At 43.6% G+C, this 21,894-nt stretch overlaps 1 protein-coding gene across 4 annotated transcripts in view; it reads left to right on the top strand.

Moving 5' to 3' along the window:
• The window catches only part of SMPX (small muscle protein X-linked), a 53,716-nt gene that overhangs the window by 20,058 nt on the left and 11,764 nt on the right, over positions 1-21,894 (top strand). For 3 of the 4 annotated variants that reach the window (XM_081948660.1, XM_081948661.1, XM_081948662.1), the window contains one exon: positions 11,022-11,105. In XM_081948660.1, the coding sequence (XP_081804786.1) occupies positions 11,022-11,105 (84 nt within the window). Of the gene's footprint in view, positions 1-10,983; positions 11,106-21,894 lie in introns of all 4 variants that reach the window. The other variant, XM_081948663.1, reaches the window with a different exon arrangement.

Below are 21,894 nucleotides of genomic sequence, written 5' to 3'. Positions count from 1 at the left end.
CTGTCCTCAAAGGTTGTCATGGCATGGAAAGGGAATAAAGTGTAAGTCCTAGCCATCCAGAGGACATTAGTCCTTCAGCAAAGCCATGACACAAGGGCACTAGGCATTTTGGATTTGTAAAGACTCTTCACCTAGTGAAAAGGCAGTCTAGGTGGCCAAAAATGAAGAAGGACATAGAGGCATATGTGGCCAGCTGCCCCTTGTGTGCTTCAATGTAGTAGCTACCTGGGAAGCCCCCAGGGCTGCTGCAGCCAGTAGCTAACCCCTGAGAAGAGATCTCAATGGACTTCATCATCAAGCTACGAGAGTGCTGAAAATACTATAATCTGGATTATCACTGACTTTTTTTCCAAGCAGGCACATTTTGTGGTGTGTCCTAGGATTCCTCAGTCTGAGTGCCGGCTAGGCTATTTGTGCAGCACAGATGCTGACTGCATGGGATCTGGGAGCAGATTATCTTTGACCAGGGAGTACAATTCACATCAAAGTTTTTGTGGGAGTTCCTAAAGCTGATAGGTGCTTTAGCTCCTGTTGTGGTTCATCGACTGCCAGTGGAGCTGGCAGTTGAATCAGATGAGATGGAGGTGGTGCCTGGGTTACCATTGGAGCTGATGGAAGGCTCTGAGGAACAGGAGGTCTCAGAGGCAAATGCAGAGCAGGGCCCATCTACTCACACTCAGATGGAGAGACAGCTGTTTTCAGGGCCTGAGATGAGCGAGGGGGAGGAACTGGGCCCTGTCCCAGATGCACGTATGCGCAGAGAAGTGCACAGAGGAGAGCAATGCAGGACTGAGGGCCAGATATCCAGTAAAAAAGGAAACATTAAACATTCTCTCTGGCTGGGATATAAGAAGGAGGAGTGTGGGAGGCATGAGTGTTGGAGACATCCATTCATGCTCCAGAAGAGTTACCTCTGGCGGATTCCTTACCAGGATTTCCTTGCCACTAACCAGGTTGGTCAGGACTCTTTGTGTGGTGATTGAAGTGCTAACTGAGACTTCCTGCAGGGAACTTAGAGACTGTTATGGCTTGTGAATCACCTATGGATGTGTGATCTGGAGCTTTGTCAGTGAATGCCGTGAATTCTTGCCTTTCTAAATAAAAAGAGGTTTTTCCTCACAACTAGGCTGTTGATTTGGGGCTTGTGAAGGCTGGGTTAGAACACCTCCCAGGGACTTAGGTTCACCCATCATCCTCACACTAATGGAGTCTGTTAATGTATGAATTCAGTTCTATAGCAATACCTGTGATGTTATGTGAACTACCAGCAGATCAATTGAATCAAGCTTCTGCATTTTGCAGAAGTGGCATATAATTGTAGCACAGGGTTTACCCCTTTCTGGGTGGTTACTGGAATAGAGTTTGTACCTATGCTAGAGCTCCCTCAAGAAATGCCATCTTCAGAATCATTGGATGGATACCTTAAAAGCCACTTGAATCACAGTGTGTAAAGCCTTAGAGAAGGTGAGAGACGTACAAAAGAGGCTAGCAGATAAGAAGACACTTCAGAGGGAATATAGAGTAGGAGACAGGGTGTACCTTTCTGCAAAGTTTCTGAACCTGAGGCAACCTTGTAAAAAACCTTTCCCAATTATCCAGATCATCAATTCAGTGACAATGGGATTAAATCTGCCAAAAGCACCAGGCACATTCACCCAGTGTTCCACTGCAACCTCTTGAAGCCTTTCTGTGATTCAGCATTAAGACATGCTACTGAACCACCTCCTTCCCCAATCTTAGTGAGAGGAGAAGAACACTTTGAAATCAAGGAGATTCTTCACTCCAAAAAATGCAAAGGGAAGTTGCAGTATTTAGTGTTGTGGAAAGGATATCCTTTAGCAGATGCTGAGTAGATGACAGCAAAGGATATTAGGACATCTAGACTCATTAGTCTAGTTCCATACCAAATAGCCAAACTGACCCAGAATGGATAGTAGGGTAGAGAACTCCATGTTGTGTAATATTTTGTACATTTGTTCTGTCTTTTTCAGGCTTATCTTTTTTTGGAGGGTCAGCATATCAAGGCTGACTCATAACACACTTTTACTTGCAACTTGACAACAAAAATGGAAAGGGGAGGGGAATCTTGGAATGTATTGGGAGCTGAGAGGGAGGTGATGGATTTATGTGAACCATTTCCAGCCTGATAAAATCCTGACATGTCAAGGCTGTACAATGGGAACCTTCCGAAGGTGCAGACTGTCTTCCCAAAATAAAAAGAATGTGTTGGATTGATGGACAATGGACAATGGGTGGCCTGAATGGGGAAAAGAGGAGATGCTGTTTTTCATGCGAAACCTCACAGCTAGCTTCGCTTCTTTTATGCTTGTATTGATCTATCAGTAAAGTCATACTCTTGGTAAAATAATGTCCCAAGAGTTTGTTTTGCTGCATTTGCCAATGGGACAGTTGACAGCTAGGGAAAATCTACCAATTTCTTTCCTCAAGATGCCTTGCACACACTTCCTAAAGATAGCTTCATTTTACAGTATTGTGGCCAAACTGATAGTAGATAGTTATCAGCAATTGGAAGACAAATTTTACACCAGCATATTTTTCTGTTAGCTTGGATATGGGTGATTACTATTTAAAATGTGCATAAGGAAGAGTTCTCTATTTCCAAATCAACCCTTTGATTAATCATGCATATATTCTCTGAACCACAGCAAGTAATTTTAGAAGTGCTTTGATAGGTGTTGAATACAAATTCAGTGTAATGTAAATGCAGTGCTTAAAGGTTCAAGGCTAGTCAATAAATTCTAAGTGCTCCTTTAAGAATATTTTAGGACTGTGAAGGCTATTAATTGGCTGATGAATCTTACTTTGTTCAGCATACAAACCATCAGCATGCAAACCTTACTTTGTATGAATATGGAAGTTATTACAATTTCTTATGGATACCATATCTGAGATGCAAAAGTCTGAATGACTATTAGGGGTTGTCTGGATTTCTGCAGCCTCAATATTGTAGTCCTTTATTCAGCTTTGACTGAAACTAAAACTCTTTGCAGGAGTTTAAGAAGCCATATTAACTCCATACATTTTATCATGTCCTCCACAAGTAGAAAATAAAGTTGCTCTGCTCTTGAAAAATAACAATAATGCTTAGACTTATATACCACTCCATAGCGCTTTACTGCACTCTCTTAGTGCACTCAGCATATTGCCCCCAACAAGCTTGGTCCTCATTTTACCAACCTCAGAAAGATGGTGTCAATGCCTAAGGCGTTTCCATGACTACTATCACCTTGAGAAGGGAGGGAAATTCCATGCATACTTTTGGCAAGAGTAAAAGTCTCATATTTCTGTACTGGGATGTGAATGCGCATGTCCAAAACCCTGCCATAACATCCTGTTGAAGAATGTGATTGATGACCTCAGCCAGAGGGGAGGGGGCACAGGGGTAAAGGTCAGATGCCATTAAATGTGATTTAGTTTCAGCTACACAGAAGTCCGTGCTAAGATGTTAGTCCTAATAAACGAATGGTTTTACTTTGAATTTCATCCTGGGGCTCGTAAATTAATTAGGGCAACTCTTGGAACCTTCACAGATAGCTGTAAAACCACCCAGCTGGAAGGGAACCACAGCACCACCACAGGCTCTGAGACCAGCCCTCCCTCGAAGTCCGCTGAAATGCTACAGATGTGGGGGGATGGCCACATGGCAGTTGCATGCCCAGCCCAAGTCCCAAAACCAAGGCCAGACCCACCGCCCAGGGCACAACCAGAACAAGGGTCCAAACGGACCACCAACATGTCTGGGAAAGCCCTCCAGGCTGCAAAGGCCCCTTTCCCCTCAGGCGAAAGTGATGGAACCCCAGGCAGCGACAATCAGTTGCCTGAATCATATGACAGCGAGGACGAGGGAGAAAATGACCCAATGGTGAGTGAATCAATTCACCCTTTCCTTTTTCCAATATGCCTCACAGCCCCAAAAACAGGAAACCAGGGGGATTTTCAAGCCCTAATAGACTCAGGCTGCACAAGGTGCTTGATCAACCTAACCACAGTCCTGAAACTGGGGATCAGAGCAAAAAGACTGGCCCACCTGATCTGGTCCGAGCAGGTGGACGGGTCCCTAATGGGAGGAGCCTATGCCACCCACCTAACTGAACCAGTGAGGCTAGAACTAGCGGATCACTGGGAAGTAATTCGATTCATAATAGCCCCCAAAATGACAGACGCAGTCATACTGGGGCTTTCCTGGCTAGACAAGTGGGGACTGACCATCTGGTGGCAAGGGGGTACCCAAAGACTTAGGATATCAAGGGGCCCCCAACCCCTCCCACCCCAGCAAGCAGAAACACCACCCATGCTGGAAACCCCCCAAGAAAGCCCACGAGAACAACTGGCAACCACATCCGACAAAACCCAAGCGGCCAAACTGATTCCGATAGAATATCAGGACCTTGCAGAAGTATTCAGCGAGGCTGAATGTGATGTTCTGCCTCCCCACCGGGAGACAGACTGTGCCATCGAAATCATCCCCGGGGCAAAACTACCCAAGCCCAAACTGTATGCCATGACGCCCTGGGAAATGCAAGAGATGCGCAAATACATAGACAAAAACCTAGCAAGGGGGTTCATTGATCCAGCCAAGCCACAGGTCGTGGCACCAGTCCTCTTCAAAGGAAAAAAAGATGCAACATGAGGCTATGTGTGGACTTTCGAAGGATAAACGGGGTGTGCATACACAATCTATACCCCCTCCCCCTCAGGAAGGATATGCTATCTCATCTGGCCAAGGCAAAAGTCTTCACCAAACTAGACCTCAGAGAAGCATACTACCGAGTACGAATCAGAGAGGGAAATGAGTGGAAAACAGCATTCAACTGCCCCCTAGGGAGCTTTCAATTCAAAGTGATGCCTTTTGGACTGCAGGGGGCCCCAGCAGTATTCATGCAGTTAATAAATGAGGTGTTGCATGAGCACCTCTACAAGGGGGTCCTCGTCTACCTAGATGACATCCTTATCTACATGGAGACCATGGATGACCACATACCCCTGGTCCGCCAAGTACTGGAGAAACTTCTGGCAGCCAACCTGTACGTCAAGGTATCAAAATGCTAATTCCACCATGCACGGTTAGACTACCTGGTTTACCGAGTGTCAAATGAGGGAATAGAGATGGACCCAGAGAAAGTGCAAGCTGTCCGAAGCTGGCATCCCTCTCGTACCCGCAGACAGCTACAAAGCTTCCCAGGGTTCGCGAACTTCTACAGGCAATTCATCCCCTCCTTTGCGAAGATTGCCAAACCCCTGACAGACCTCCTGAAGACAGGGAGCCCAGGAACGAAACCTCATCCGGGACAACCCCTACCATGGGACCTAACCTGCCAAGAGGCATTCGAGACACTAAAAGAAATGTTTGCAAAGGAGCCAGTGCTGAAGCATCCTGACCCCGAGTAAGCTTTCGTGATCCAGGCAGACGCCAGCGATGTGGCAGTGGGAGCAGTGCTACTCCAAAATAACAATCAAGGAAGCTTACAACCCTGCGCCTACACCTCTCGCAAGCTCACAGACACAGAGAGACGATGGGCCGCATGGGAAAAGGAGGCTTTCGCAGTGAGATGGGCACTGCTAACCTGGAGACACCTGTTGGAAGGGAGCCAGAAACCGTTCGAAGTCGGGACCGACCACAAAACTCTGGAGGCACTTAGGACCCCTACGGAAACTATCACCTAAACAAGTCCAATGGGCTCAATACTTCAACCATTTTGATTTTGTCTTAAAGCACATTCCAGGCAGGAGGAACTTTCTAGATGACGCCCTCTCCCGCATGCCTCAGTACAAATGCGAACGGGAGCACGTAGTGGACGCCATCATTCCCTCTACCCAAACCGCTGCCAAGTGACCACCAGACAGCAACGCCGTGATCGGCAAGACCAACTTTCAAGCGACCTAACCACGAGGCTCAAAACTGAACTGCTAGCAGACCCCTGGTTCCAAACCAACCAACACATTTTGACAAAGAGAGATGACCTTGCATGGAAGGGGACAAAACTTTACGTCCCAGAATCCCTAGGTACCCTAGTTCTCTAGAGGAGTCATGATGCCAAGCCAGCAGGCCACTTTGGGTTCCTAAAGACTTTACACTTAGCCCAGAGGCAATTCTGGTGGCTTGGCATGAAGAAAGATGTAGATAGTTACGTGAAAAGTTGTACCATTTGTGCCACAATGAAGAGATGACCAGGAAAAACCCCTGGACTACTGCAAACAGTAGCAGAGCCAACGAGGCCGTGGGAGGAGACCGCAATGGACTTTATAGTAGAGTTGCCAAAAAGTGGTTGGGGAAGATACACCCAGCATTCCATAGCAGCCTCTTAAAACCCGTGATTGGATCCACTCTGAGACCACTACCCTGGGAGCCCCCGGGCCCTATGGTCATAGGGGGCCAAACCCATTATGAAGTTGTGTGTATCCTTGATTCAAGGTGGCACAGGAGACAACTCCAATGCTTAATCAAGTGGAAGGGCTACCCCTTATCAGAGGCATCTTGGGTGAAAAGTAGAAATATCCAGGCTGATCGCCTTATAGCAAAATTCCATGCAGAAAATCCAAGCAAACCTGGGGGAGGGACACATCCCTAATTTATACACCTGTACTCAAATTGCTTTGTTTTATACAGGTCGCTTTCAGAAAGTGAGGGGAGCTGGATGTCAATGCCTAAGGCGTTTCCATGATTACTATCACCTTGAGAAGGGGAGGGAAATTCCATGCATACTTTTGACAAGAGTAAAAGTCTCATATTTCTGTACTGGGATGTGAATGTGAATATCCAGAATCCTGCCATAACATCCTGTTGGAGAATGTGATTGATGACCTCAGCCAGAGGGGAGGGGGCACAGGGGTAAAGGTCAGACGCCATTAAATGTGATTTAGTTTCAGCTACACAGAAGTCCGTGCTAAGATGTTAGTCCTAATAAATTTGGATTTGGATTTGGATTTATTAGATTTATATGCCGCCCTTCTCCCAAGGACTCAGGGCGGCGTACAGCATTAAAAAACACATAGTACAAAAGTTAAAAGGAAATGAATGGTTTTACTTTGAATTTTGCCCCGGGGCTTGTACATTAATTAGGGCAACTCTTGGAACCTTCAATCAACTTTATGAGACTGTTTTGCTACTGGAAAGATACAGGTTGATAGATGGAAGAGTATAACTTAAAAATAGCTAAACTTAGTGAAATTTAGTGATAATAGATATAGTAAAACAAATAATTGATAATGATAATAATGTATGCAATGTGTATGTTATGGTAAGTAATAATTGGATATGAATATTGAATGATACCGATGAAAAGAAGATTAGAAATCCTTTTGGATTATATATAAAGGTTAATAAAAAAAATTAAGTTAGATTCAGTTAAGTCTTGATTATTAGGGAGAAAAATGATATGATACAGGATATAGTCAAACAAAATTGCTGGGCAGATTTTGCATGGTATTTCGTAGACTCCTTGGTTTTCTAGCTGGATTTTGTCTTTGGGGTTTCTTAAGATGTTGGCTATTTTTTGGTCAGTGGTGAAGGCTGTCCTGATATTGTGTTTGTGGAGAATTTTGCTGATTTTATCTGTGGTGCCTTTGATGTAAGGGAGGAGGGCGATGCCATTTTCCTGTTCTGTATCTTGGTTTTTTGGGGGAGTCTCCTTTTGGATTAGGTTGGTGATTGTTTTTCTTTGGAATCCATTGGAGATTAATACATTTGTGAGTTTGTGTAATTCAGTTTTCAGGTGGTCTTTGTCGGCTAGGCGTTTGGTTCTGGAGATGAGGGTCTTGGCTACAGAGTTGATCTGTGCAGGGTGGTGATGGGATGCAAAATCTGCCCAGCAATATACATAGGACAAACAAACAGGAGAATAAATGCACGCATCACAGAACACAAAAATGCAGTAAGAAAAAAAGAAAAAACTTCTTCCCTTTTCCAGCACCTTAAAGCTACAGGACACGAAATCAACTTTGAAGGAGCCAGGTTAATCTCCAAAACAGAACACCTCCACAAGAGAATAATCATGGAAGCCATCGAAATAGAGAAACACCCCCACAGCATGAACAAACGTGATGATACCTCCCGCCTACCAAACATCTGGAAACCAGCCCTAGCCAACAAACGAACACCACCCACCACCCAAGCCGTTAAAATACAAAACAACAATGCACACACAACCTGCACCAATCAGCACCAATCTACCAATCATGATACAACCACATAACCAATCATTCCACTTACTGAAACAAAGCCAGCACCCCATCCCCTCCCACCAAGACTTACAGAAAGACGGCAGCTCCGTTCCCATTTTAAGCCCACAGCTTGAAGATGGCAGGTGTGATCCTGCCGAAACGTTGCAAAGACAATCTCAACCTTACACGGGAAAAGACCCGAATACAACAAAACCAGCATACCTACACCCGTGAAAATCTACGAAAACAAATATATATATATGCTGGTTTTGTTGTATTCGGGTCTTTTTCCGTGTAAGGTTGAGATTGTCTTTGCAACGTTTCGGCAGGATCTCACCTGCCATCTTCAAGCAATGTGGGCTCAAAATGTGGGCTTAAAATGGGAACGGAGCTGCCGTCTTTCTGTAAGACTTGGTGGGAGGGGATGGGGTGCTGGCTTTGTTTCAGTAAGTGGAATGATTGGTTGTGTGGTTGTATCATGATTGGTAGATTGGTGCTGATTGGTGCAGGTTGTGTGTGCATTGTTGTTTTGTATTTTAACGGCTTGGGTGGTGGGTGGTGTTCGTTTGTTGGCTAGGGCTGGTTTCCAGATGTTTGGTAGGCGGGAGGTATCATCACGTTTGTTCATGCTGTGGGGGTGTTTCTCTATTTCGATGGCTTCCATGATTATTCTCTTGTGGAGGTGTTCTGTTTTGGAGATTAACCTGGCTCCTTCAAAGTTGATTTCGTGTCCTGTAGCTTTAAGGTGCTGGAAAAGGGAAGAAGTTTTTTCTTTTTTTCTTACTGCATTTTTGTGTTCTGTGATGCGTGCATTTATTCTCCTGTTTGTTTGTCCTATGTATATTGCTGGGCAGATTTTGCATGGTATTTCGTAGACTCCTTGGTTTTCTAGCTGGATTTTGTCTTTGGGGTTTCTTAAGATGTTGGCTATTTTTTGGTCAGTGGTGAAGGCTGTCCTGATATTGTGTTTGTGGAGAATTTTGCTGATTTTATCTGTGGTGCCTTTGATGTAAGGGAGGAGGGCGATGCCATTTTCCTGTTCTGTATCTTGGTTTTTGGGGGGAGTCTCCTTTTGGATTAGGTTGGTGATTGTTTTTCTTTGGAATCCATTGGAGATTAATACATTTGTGAGTTTGTGTAATTCAGTTTTCAGGTGGTCTTTGTCGGCTAGGCGTTTGGTTCTGGAGATGAGGGTCTTGGCTACAGAGTTGATCTGTGCAGGGTGGTGATGGGATGCAAAATCTGCCCAGCAATATACATAGGACAAACAAACAGGAGAATAAATGCACGCATCACAGAACACAAAAATGCAGTAAGAAAAAAAGAAAAAACTTCTTCCCTTTTCCAGCACCTTAAAGCTACAGGACACGAAATCAACTTTGAAGGAGCCAGGTTAATCTCCAAAACAGAACACCTCCACAAGAGAATAATCATGGAAGCCATCGAAATAGAGAAACACCCCCACAGCATGAACAAACGTGATGATACCTCCCGCCTACCAAACATCTGGAAACCAGCCCTAGCCAACAAACGAACACCACCCACCACCCAAGCCGTTAAAATACAAAACAACAATGCACACACAACCTGCACCAATCAGCACCAATCTACCAATCATGATACAACCACACAACCAATCATTCCACTTACTGAAACAAAGTCAGCACCCCATCCCCTCCCACCAAGACTTACAGAAAGACGGCAGCTCCGTTCCCATTTTAAGCCCACAGCTTGAAGATGGCAGGTGTGATCCTGCCGAAACGTTGCAAAGACAATCTCAACCTTACACGGGAAAAGACCCGAATACAACAAAACCAGCATATATATATATATATATATATATATATATATGTATATGTATATGTATATGTATATGTATATGTATATGTATATGTATATGTATATGTATATATGTATATATGTATATATGTATATATGTATATATGTATATATGTATATATGTATATATGTATATATGTATATATGTATATATGTATATATGTATATATGTATATATGTATATATGTATATATGTATATGTATGGGTACAACATAAGGAAATGGGATGTACAGTAAATTGTAAACAGTGATTTGGAAAGAAGGATTAGAAAACTTTGTTATTAAATATTATGGATGTTTAGCTAGAATAGGACATAAGGATCTAGTGTTATTGGAGGATTTTAGAAATAGTAAATGAAATGCCAGTGTGTGGTTATGTATTAAATCTTGGTATATTTTATGATGAAGGATGTTTAAACAATTATAGTCAAATGAAAATGGAGGTATGATGATGGTAACATGTATAAATATCTGAGTTAAAATACTTGAGTTAATATGAATTATGTTTGTTGACTGTGAAAGAGATGCACGTAAGCCTTTTTGCAACCAACTGATACACTTTCTACAGTATGTAAAGAAGGATGTGTTGTTTGTTTTGAAAATAAAAAATAAAAAAAACTTTTATTAAAAAATGTGAAGAACAAAGGATTTTAATAAAATGTGAAGAACAAAGGATTTAAATACAAAATGTTTCCCTTATACATTAATATAGTAGCACCAGATTATATTGAGCACTAATATAATAAAGCACTAACAAAATTTATATGTTCCATATAAACATGGCTCGGAGCACTGCCACTGATATGGAAGTTTAACTTGATATTTTGATGTCCGAATTAATTTTATTTTAAATTTGTCTAAATTAAAAATAATAAAAGAAGAGATTTAATAAAAGAGATGAGAAACAAAATATAATTTGCCTGGACAATCAAGAAAACTCCATCCATCTCTTAATTTTTGTAGATCTACTACAATATAACTTCATGTTATCCAATTTCCAGGCAAATATCACCATCCCAATGGGGGCACTTTTGCCTGGTGCTGGTCAACCTCCTAAAAGAAAAGAATCTACTGAACTCGAAGAGGTAAGAACAATATGTGCTTTTCTAATTAGAACACCACACATTAAGTATTATGTTCACCAGTGACATTTAATTCTGCAATACCTTAGGAAAACATTCATTTCATTCGTATCACTAGAAAACATAAGTAAACAGTCAGTGCAAATATAATCTTCCCAATCTAATATCATTAGCTAATATATATAAAGGACAGTAGTATTTTAGAGTGCTAATATATGGAAGCAATATAAAATCAGCATTAAAACGTTGGCAGCTTTGTTTCCTGAACTATTTTCCTGTGCATCCTTTCTAGCATATTGTAACTAGAGTATGACGTATATTGCATTTTCTTTTTTTTTCCCCACATGTTTTTTTTTATTTTTAAACATAAAAAACAACATTAATAAATTTTCTTCCATTACATACAGCATGTCGTTTGGTTATAAGTGTTTTTGCATCCGTATTTTCGATTACATATACAATCACAGTTTTTCCATCCAATATAACCAAAAACCTCACTTTCATTGTACAGCATATGTTCAATTACGATTAATATTTCTTTCTTTTCAATAAGCTTAATTCTCTTACATTCTTGAATGTCTGCTTAACAACAACATAACTTTATGCAATCATTGTCTCATTTTAAATATTTTTACAGTATAAAAGAATTTACCAAGTGTTTATGTTTATATATCTATCACTATTTTCAACAGGATATCTTTATAGTATGCACTTATATATTATTATATAAGTTATATATTATATTATATTAGCAATCCTCTATCAAATGTACATTAATTCATTTATTATCTTTGTCCTTCATTTTATAACAAAAAATTCTAAATTATTCATATATATGTCAGTGTTTCATTGTATTATTATTAGTCTAACAACATTATTATATTTTCACTTTTCTCCTTCAATTAAAACATTGTATCGTTATTAGTCTATTTAACAACATTATTGTATTCTCACTTTTCTCCTTCACTTAAAACATAAGTAAAACATTTTTCATGTCCAGGTTCTTTTTTCCAGCCACTGATAAAACAAATCCCATATCTTATAAAATTGCTCGTCTTCTTGTTCTCTAATTTAAAATGTCAATTTGCTCATTTCAGTGCACTCCATTATCTTTCGAATAACTTCTTCCTGTTTTGGTATCATTTCGTTTTTCCAGTTTTTTGCAAATACGATTCTAGCTGCTGTTAAAACATTTACAATCAAATATTTTAAGTCTTTGTTGTAAATTTCTGGTAAGATTCCCGGTAAAAAGATCTCTGGTTTGAGGTCTATGTGTTTATGTATCATTTTCTCCAACCACATGTGGATTTTAGTCCCAGTATCTTTTAGCTTCAATACAAGTCCACCACATGTGGTAGTATGAACCCAGTATCTGATGACATTTCCAACACTTTTCCGATTTATTCTTGGACATTCTTGCAATTCTCGCATTTTCTGAAGCTATATAAATATCTTGAGCTATCACTATCCTTTTCTTAGGGCCAAAAAAACCATTCGGATTTTGTGATATAATAATTGTATTCTAAAAGCAACTATAGAGATTCCCAGTATGAATCAGAGTGATATTACCTTGGGTGACACAGCTAATAATTATTTCTTCCACCTCCCCACTCTTCTATGCCTCACTTCCAAGAAGAACCTTCCTGTATACATTTAAATATATAGTTAATAATATCTAGAAGGGTGAAATGCGTTGATTTACTTTATGTAAATTAAAGAGAAATTAAAGATTACATCTGGTATCCAAAGCATTTCTATTTGGTAGAAGTATGAAAATTAATTGTATCATGCTAAAAGCAGGATGAATGTAGACAGCAGAGACAGTTATTGTCATTCCTGTGGCACTCTTGTATTTAAGCTTTTGTCCAATAATCCTTATACATTTATTTATAAATATTCTAAACACCAAGAGGACATCAGACAGTTCTTTTAGTCCCTGGCAATCATTTACTAAGCATCCTATTTATTCTCCTACACACTTTACCTCTATCAAATATTGCTTTTACCATATTCAACAACCAACCTAAAACTTCATAGTTATGCAAAATATCCAAATATAGGCCAGCCTGACGGCCGGAAAAAAGCATGTTCCTCAGGTACTGTGCCCAGGAAGTGTTCGAGATGGCAAAGAACCTTTCAGAGCTGACACCGCTGCAATCGGTCACCTGGTCTGTGCTCCAGCAGATGCTGAAAACCCACTATGTGCCGAAGCTGTCCAAGCACATTCGCCGGCATGAATTCAATATCAGAAACCAGAGAGAGGACAAAACAATAAACGAGTATGTGGCAGCACTCAGTAAGGCTGCCGCATACTGTGAGTTCAAACACCTGGATGAGCTGGTTCTGGACCGCATAATATGCGTCGTACGGGACATTAGTTTACAGAGGAGGTTGCTGGCAAGGTCAAACCTCACTCTGCAAATTGCCCTGGATGAAGCCCGGGCATCAGAATCAGCCGTTAAAAGGCATTGCAGTGCGGAAGCGCGGACCCAGAAGCATGGAAGAACACATGCTTTCATCGTGAGGTCACAGAGCCCGAGAGTTCTGAGGGGGAAGAAGATGACAGCTGCCGCATGCGCAGTAGCCGTGCCCAGCCGGCACGCAAATTCAAGCAGCATCTCCCGCCTTGCGCTAGCTGCGGAGGAGATCATGCCAGATCAGGTTGCCGTGTCTGAGACGCAACCTGTCAGTGCTGCCAACAGACGGGTACATTGCCAAGGTGTGCCGGAGTGAATTCCCTGCCACAGCCTGGCAGCCTAGAAGCGCACCACACTGCCAGGTGAGGCCCAGCCAAGGGATCTGGCAGAAGCCACCAAGGCGTTCCGAGGGGGACAACAGAGTCACCCACCACACATCGATTGGACAAGTCTGCACCAGGTGGCCCAAAAAGCTGAGGGTCACTGTCCTCCTAAAGGATTCTCCATGTAAAATGGAGATCGACAAAGAGTCCTCTCTGACTATTATGCCATAGTCGACCCTGAAGAAGATTATCCTTAGCCTCACAAAGCAACACTTTCGCACCGCTGACATCCCAATTTCATTCAATTTGAACCCCAACATAGCCCCAATAAGGCTAAAACCCAGGAGACTGCTTTTTGCTCTCTTCCCTAAAATTGACAGGGAAATTGACAGCTCGTATGCCAGGGAATACTAGAACCGGTCGATCATGCACACTGGGAGACCCCTATAGTGACACCTGTCAAATCTGACTGGTCAGTCCGCATCTGCATGGACTACAAATGCATAATTAATAAAGCGCTACAACAAAGCACCTACCCTGTACCCATTGTACAGCATCTCCTCCATTCACTATGCCCGGGGAAATTTTTCCTGAAATTGGACATGGCGCAGGCATACCAACAATTGCCTGTAGATGGCGCTACGGCAGAGGCCCAAACCATTGTGACACATAGGGGTGCATTCACCGCCTGCAATTTGGTGTTAGTATCACCCCTGGACTGTTCCAAAGCGTCATGGAATGGCTTTTGCAGGGGATTCCAGGAGTCGTCCCCTATTTCGACGACATCTTGGTATCGGCTGCAAATGAGGTGCAACTTTTGAAACAAGTACGAACAGTTTTGGCCAGAATTAGAGAAAAAGGCCTCCGTCTCAAAAAAGAAAAATGTCAAATAAATGTGCCTAGGGTTGAATTCTTAGGGTACCTTATCGACGGCTCTGGGATTCACCTGACCTCACAAAAAATCAAAACCATTCAGGACGCCTCTACACCTCGCAATCAAACCGAGCTGCAGGCGTTCCTCGGGATCCTTAACTTTTACAGCATCTTTCTAAAACAGAAAGCCACCGTTGCTGAACCCCTACACCAGCGATGGCGAACCTTTTTTGGCTCACGTGCCACAAGTGGGGGGAGCGCGGGGGGGCATGTGCGGGCGGTGCCATACCCATAATGCAATGCACGATCCCCCAGTGTGCATGCGCGCACAACACGCGCCCCCACCATTTTTACATGCTTTTTTCACCCTCCCCAGGCTCCAGAGGCTTTATAGGAGCCTGGGGAGGGCAAAAAGAGCCTCCCCCGCCCCCCCGGAGGCCCTCCGGAGGCTTCAGGGAACGTCCGGAGGCTTCCATGAAGCCTTCGGAACGCTTAAAACCACCCTCTGAGCAATCCGGAAGTGACTTCCGGGTTGCTCGGAGGGTCGTTTTAAGCACTCCGAAGGCTTCAGGGACCGTCCGGACGTTCCCTGAAGCCTCTGGAGGGCCTCTGGGGGGGCGGGGGAGGCTCTTTTCGCCCTCCCCAGCCTCCGGACAGTCCCTGAAGCCTTCAGAACGCTTAAAATGACCCTCCGAGCAACCCGGGTTGCTCGGAGGGTCGTTTTAAGCATTCCGAAGGCTTCAGGGAAGCCTCCGGACGGTCCCTGAAGCTTCCGGGGGTGGGAGCTCTTTTTGCCCTCCCCAGGCTCCTATAAAGCCTCTGGAGCCTGGGGAAGGCGAAAAATAGCATTTAAAAAGGTGAACTCAGCTGGCCAGCACGTGCATGCGCGCTGGCCAGCTGACAGGGCAGCGCCTTGCGTGCCCTGACAAATGGCTCCGCGTGCCACTTGTGGCACGCGTGCCATAGGTTTGCCATCACGGCCCTACACTGTCTCCTGGCCAAAAATTCAAAGTGGACTTGGGGAAAAGCCGAGGCTGCCACATTTGCCGTGGTAAAATGACTCCTGTTGGCAGATTCTTTCCTCGTCCAGTACAGCCAGACCCTGCCATTGGTGCTGACCTGCGATGCTTCACCATTCGGCATTGGCGCCGTCCTCAGCCACCGCATGCCCAATAGAACTGAAGCCCCCAAAACTGAAGCGTTTTACTCCAGGACCCTATCCACCGCAGAACGGAATTACAGCCAGTTGGACCATGAGGCTTTGGCTGCTGTGGCCGGAGTAAAAAGATTTCACGAGTATCTCTATGGGCGGGACTTTGAACTAATTATGGATCACAAACCGCTCTTGAGCTTGCTGGCTGGGGACCAACCAACCCCTGTGTCATTATCTCCACGGATGACCAGATGGACCATTTTCCTAGCTGCCTATTCCTACCGGCTCAACCACTGACCTGGCTCCACTTTGGGGCATGCCAACGCTTTGAGTTGCTGCCCGCTGCCAGAGCTTCTTGCAGACCCTAACCCCGAGATGCCAGTCCTGCTGATCGACTGTTTGGAGACTGGTCCTGTCTCATCCAGCGATGTTGCCCGCTACTCTGCAAAAGACTCCACCATCTAACAAATTTTGAACTGGGTGTGGAGGGGGTGGCCCAAGGGGCCTGTTGAGTCTGATTTCAAAATGTACCATTGTAAGCATGACAAATTGTCTGTTGTTAATGGCTGTTTGCTTGGGGGGACCAGGTCATTGTTCCACTAACTGTGCATTGCAGTATTAGAGGCTTTATACGTAGGGCATCCTGGAATTGTCAGGATGAAGTCTTTGGCTAGGAGTTATGTGTGATGGCCTAACATGGACAGGGAGATCGAAGAATGGGTGGCTACCTGCACACCATGCCAGGAGTCCAGACCAGCTCCCCCAGAGGCACCCGCTAAGGAGTGGGAGCGGCCTCAAGCACCATGGTCTAGGGTGCACATTGATTTTGCTGGGCCAGTTCATGCCAGATTTTCTTAGTAGTTGTGGACGCCTACTCGAAGTGGTTAGAGGTAGTCCTGATGACCACCACAACGGCAGAAGCGGTCATCAAGGTACTACAGAGACCTTTCTCCATGCACGGCCTGCCCAATGTCTTGGTCTCTGACAATGGGGCCAAGTCACGGCCATGCCATTCGAGACCTTCCTAGCAGCCCAGGGAATCTGGCATGCCCTGGTCGTGCCATTCCATCCGGCCTCCAATGGTCAGGCGGAGAGAATGGTGAGATCTGCAAAAGAGGCCCTCTCTAGGATGGGCCCGGGAGATTGGCAAACACGGATTGACCTTTACCTCCTAATTCAACACATCACACCCAGTGCCACCACTGGGAGAAGCCCCTCTGAGTTTCTCATGGGTCGCCAGCTAAGGTCCCACTTAGACCGGCTGCACCCTAATTATTCTGCCTCATCGCCCCCAGACTCCACAAGCAAAATTTGGAATTTTAGCATAGGGGATTCAGTATACGCCCACAACTACGCCGGGGGAACTCTATGGATTCCTGTCACAGTGATAGGCATCACCGGCCCTCGCTCTTACTGGATAAGGCACATTGACCAACTCTGTGGCTACCTCTCCAACTCCACACTTAGACAACCAGAGGTAACTCCTGCATGAGTTAGCCAAAGCCCTACCCAAAAGGAGCAAACTCTCACTACTCCTACAGTCAGCTTAAGCCTGAGGGTACCGGAGTACTTACCTGGTTGTATTGCAGGCCCGCAGCGAATTCCGAGCGAACCGGCTCCAGAAGCTCCAGCTGTGGCCTGTGGAAGGTTCCAGGAGCTTCCATCAAGTGGAGCTGCGGAGCAAACAGGTCCGTCCAGCCTGTCCAAGGAAACCTCTCCTACTGAACTGCGCAGTCAGGCAGAGCTACACTGGTCAACTACTGGTCAGGCAGAGCTACACAAAAGCCCGCCTACCTGCATGACTACGTCACCAGTAGGATTGTTCCATTTAAGAGAGGAGGGGTGTTAGATATCTACAATAGCAACTATGGTTTCCACCAAGGTCCTCTGTTCCGGCGGGAACAGAGGTTTGATTCTATTGGTTGAAGGGTCTGACAGCTCCCTATAGAAGGGCTGCTGTCAGACTCAATCTTCGCTGGATTGTTCACACTTGTTGCATTAAATAAAGAGCTGTTGTTACTGTTAGCCTGTGTCTGCCTATCCATTGCCCGATCTAACACTTTCTTTTCATTTTTTAAGACACTAAGTTTATAATACGGATTCTGTTTCAATATCATTCTGACTTACTATTGTCCTCTTTAACTATTCCTTAGTTATATGTATACAGAGGAATACATTTACCCTTAAACCATATGTTAGAAATTTATTTAGTGTTAAGCAGATGCTAACAGTCAGCATTTTTAGTCTTTCTTATATCTCCATTGGTCCAATCATATTTTATATTTTCACTCATTCTTTCATGTTCATGGACAGTATTAATTCTATGTTACATAATTTTTCTTAAAACTCACTTCTGATTCTTCCATTACCTACATTCATAGTATAATTGCAGCTACCTCAAGTAAAGTATTTCTACTTTCATACACACCCACAACAATTTAGAATACAGGTTTTTTTTCATATTTTCTGACATAATTTTAGCCCCTTTTATTCATGAATAAAATCTACACCTTCACTTCCCTGCATATATTTATCAATTTCATTCCATAAGATCAGGTTGCTTTCATTCAAAATTATTACATCCTTTTCCTTTAAAAAAAATCATAGGCATGCATGTTAATACATGCTTCATAGTCAAAATTGCAATATTGTCTATACAGTAGCCAAAATAATAATTGCCCAATACTGGAATACTCTAGATAACATAATAGCTGAGATGTGAATTAACAAGGCCTCTTCAAGCGACATAGTATAACATGGGTCCTCAAACTGTGGCCTGCGGGCCACATCCAGCCTGCCAAAGCCATTAATCCGGCCCACACAGGACCATGAGGCTGCCCAGCCCAGATTGTTCCACCCTCCCTTCGGGCGAGTGCAGGACTTACCTTTGCGAGCCCTGAGGGCTGGAACTGAAAGGAAAGGCCAACAATTCTGGCCTGCAGAGATGTTCTGGAGGTGGGAGAGGTGAAAAACAGGGTGCACAGACACCTCAGGAGGCCAAGAAATGGGCAAAACAGCCAGTTTTGGGCCAAAAAACCAAGCTGTTTTTGCCTGGTTTTGGTCTGCAGAATGCTTCTGGAGGTGGGATGGTGGTGGTTAAAAATGGGGTGCACAGACACCCCAGGAGGCCAAAAACTGGGCCATTTTTTCCTATTTTTGGCCTGCATAATGCTTTTGGAGATGGGGGCTGGTAAAAACCAAAGTGCACAGAAGCCCCAGGAGGCCAAAAAACTGACAAAAATGGCCCGTTTTTCACCTCCAGAAGATAGAGAGAAGGGGGAGGGGGGAGAGAGGGAGAGAGAGAGAGAGAATGAATGAAAGAGAGAGAGAGAAACACACACACACATACAAACATACATACATACATACATACATACATACATACATACATATCAAGCTCCTTGGAGCTGAGAAGAATTGCTGCACAGATGCCCCAGGAGGCCAAAAAACTGGCAAAAACAGCCCGTTTTTCATCTCCACAAGGTAGATAAAGAGAGAGAGACAGAGAGAGGTTGAGAGAGACAGAGGGAGAGACAGAGAAAGAGAGATAGATAGAGGGAGAGAAAGGAAGAAAGAGAGAGAGAGAGCGAGAGAGAGACAGAGAGATTTCTCAAGCTCCTTTGGGCTGAGAAGAATTGCTGCAAAACTGAGTTTCCTGAAGTGAACTGAAAAAATGATCCAGTAAAAAGAAAAGGCAACCAAAAGAGCAACATGCAAACAGAAGCAAATAAAACACCCCCAGGAGCAAACAAAGTTTAATTTGTGTGCATTATTCAATGGACTGTTAAATTGGCCATGCCCACCTTGTCACATGACCTAGCCACACCCACCCAGTCACATGACACTTTAGCCATGCCTACACAGCCGGTCTGGCCTCCCAACAGTCTGAGGGACTGTGAATTGGCCCCCTGTTTAAAAGGTTTGAGGACCCCTGCACTATAATATGGTATAATTTACATATATGGTAAATTTGTAAATGTATAGTGTCTGTCTATTAGTATAATCTTAAGTCATTGTACTTAAATACAACGAAATAGTAATGGGATGTTTGTTTTTTGTTTTTTCTATATCTTCCCCTCCCCCCATGCAGCTTGGATTTATGTTAATGTAATTACCTGATACTGTTTTTTAACCATAATTCAACAAAAATATTTTTAAAAACATTCCAAATTGTAATTCCATATATTGTGGTCATCGAGAGATGGACCTTCACTACTTATGCTGGTAGTGATCAATCAAGGCATTTACATAAAGAAAAAGTAGATAAGATTACTACCATGTTTCCTCAAAAAAAAGACCCCGTCTTATTTTCTTTTTGGCCCCAAAATAAGCACCAGGTCTTATTTTGGGGGGACGTCTTACCCAGGACCACCCCATCCATGCCTCTCATGCCCCAATACCTGTTGTGCCACTACTTGACTTCTTATGCAGCTGTTCATAGCCGCTTGCAGCCAGACACTGCATGGCTTATCATGGCGGTGCTGTTGCTCATGGCAGGAGACTGCATGGCTTCTTGTGCTATTTCATGTGTGAGAAGCAGCATTGGCACGATGAGCCTGGCAGTGTTCTGCTGTGAGCGGCAGCACCAGCACAACGAGGCTTGTGGTGTTTTGCTATGAGTGGCAGCACCAGTGCAATGATCCATGTGGTGACAGGCCACAAGTGATGCACCATGTGATGTTTGGCTGTGAGTGGCCATATGCAGCTGCAGAAATCGTGCAGTGGCATGACATTTGTCAGGGTGTGGGAGGCCTGGCTGCAGTGGTCCTAAGGTAAGCAGGTGTGGGACATGTGGGGCAGATCCACCACCCCCGGGCCCACCCTCACTTGATTTTATGCCTGCGCTTTGCCCCACCTCATACAACCAGATGGTGGTGGTGGGGTCTTAATTAGGGCTTATTTTTGGGCTATGACATATATTAGGTGTGAAAATCGGGTTAGGTTTTGTTTTTGGGGTAGGTCGTATTTTTGGGGAAGCACAGTAGTCTTAGTCATATGTATGCCATATGCACCATTGCTGATAATGGTTAGGATGCTGCCAGTTATTTTTGGCATATTTTGACCAGGATGTTTACAATTAGAACCACCGTCCAGTTTTTTTTCCCTCAACATGCTTGCCTAATTTATACAGAGAGGACCTCTAATCTGGAGACTATCTCAAAAGCCAGCAACAATTGGCTATATTCCAAAAACTTTAGGTTATGCACTGTGCTGATATATTCTCAGGATGCCAGCTGTATATAAAAATTGGAATTTTCACCAGAATTGCTGGCTTAGCAAAGAGGTCTAAAATAGTGCTTCAATGTAGATATCGTTGATACAGATTTGTTTCTTATAATACTATAATCAAGGATCATCTAGTGAAACACTGTTGACCTCGAAATGCTGAGAACAGCACAACCTTATCAGTTCTTCCTTTGAGTTATCCAAAAGACAAATAAAGGCTTTTAGTTAATGCCCTGTATCCCATGCACATTTCTATTTCACATTGTGTCATTTGCCTCATGATTTCTGAAAACAAAGAAGTGTTGCTATTTATGCCAAGGCAGTACAGCAAATGTACTTTTGTGGTAGAAAGGGAGGTTGGCTTAAACCCAGAAACTGGTAAACAGGATGAGATGATTCCTTCTGATGGAAAAAGTATCCCTCCCAAAAATTCTGCAGAGCTTTGGCATTGCAAATAGAACATTTCTGTGTGGGTGTGTACATGCGCACACATTTATGTCTTTGAGAGAGATAGAGAGGCACAGATAGAAACTGACTAAAGGTTGGATGTATCATGGCTGATTCAGAAATAAAAACAGATGATGATGTGGGATTGCACTGGTGCAAAGCTGATTTTAAAGCCATGGGAGATCTACACTGAGGTTTTAGAATCAAAATTGGGGAAGGGACTACATTTTAGAATTAGGGTTAGAGTGAAAATTCCAAGACATAGTATATAAATGAAAGTTCTTGGATTATCAATAAAGATTTCAGTTGGCTGAAATTTGGGGTGGATCTTTGGGTATAGATGGAAACTGAGT

Source organism: Natrix helvetica (genome assembly GCF_964273705.1).
Source record: "Natrix helvetica genome assembly, chromosome: 3".
Lineage (NCBI taxonomy): Eukaryota > Metazoa > Chordata > Lepidosauria > Squamata > Natricidae > Natrix > Natrix helvetica.
This window is presented reverse-complemented; position numbering and strand designations above follow the sequence as displayed.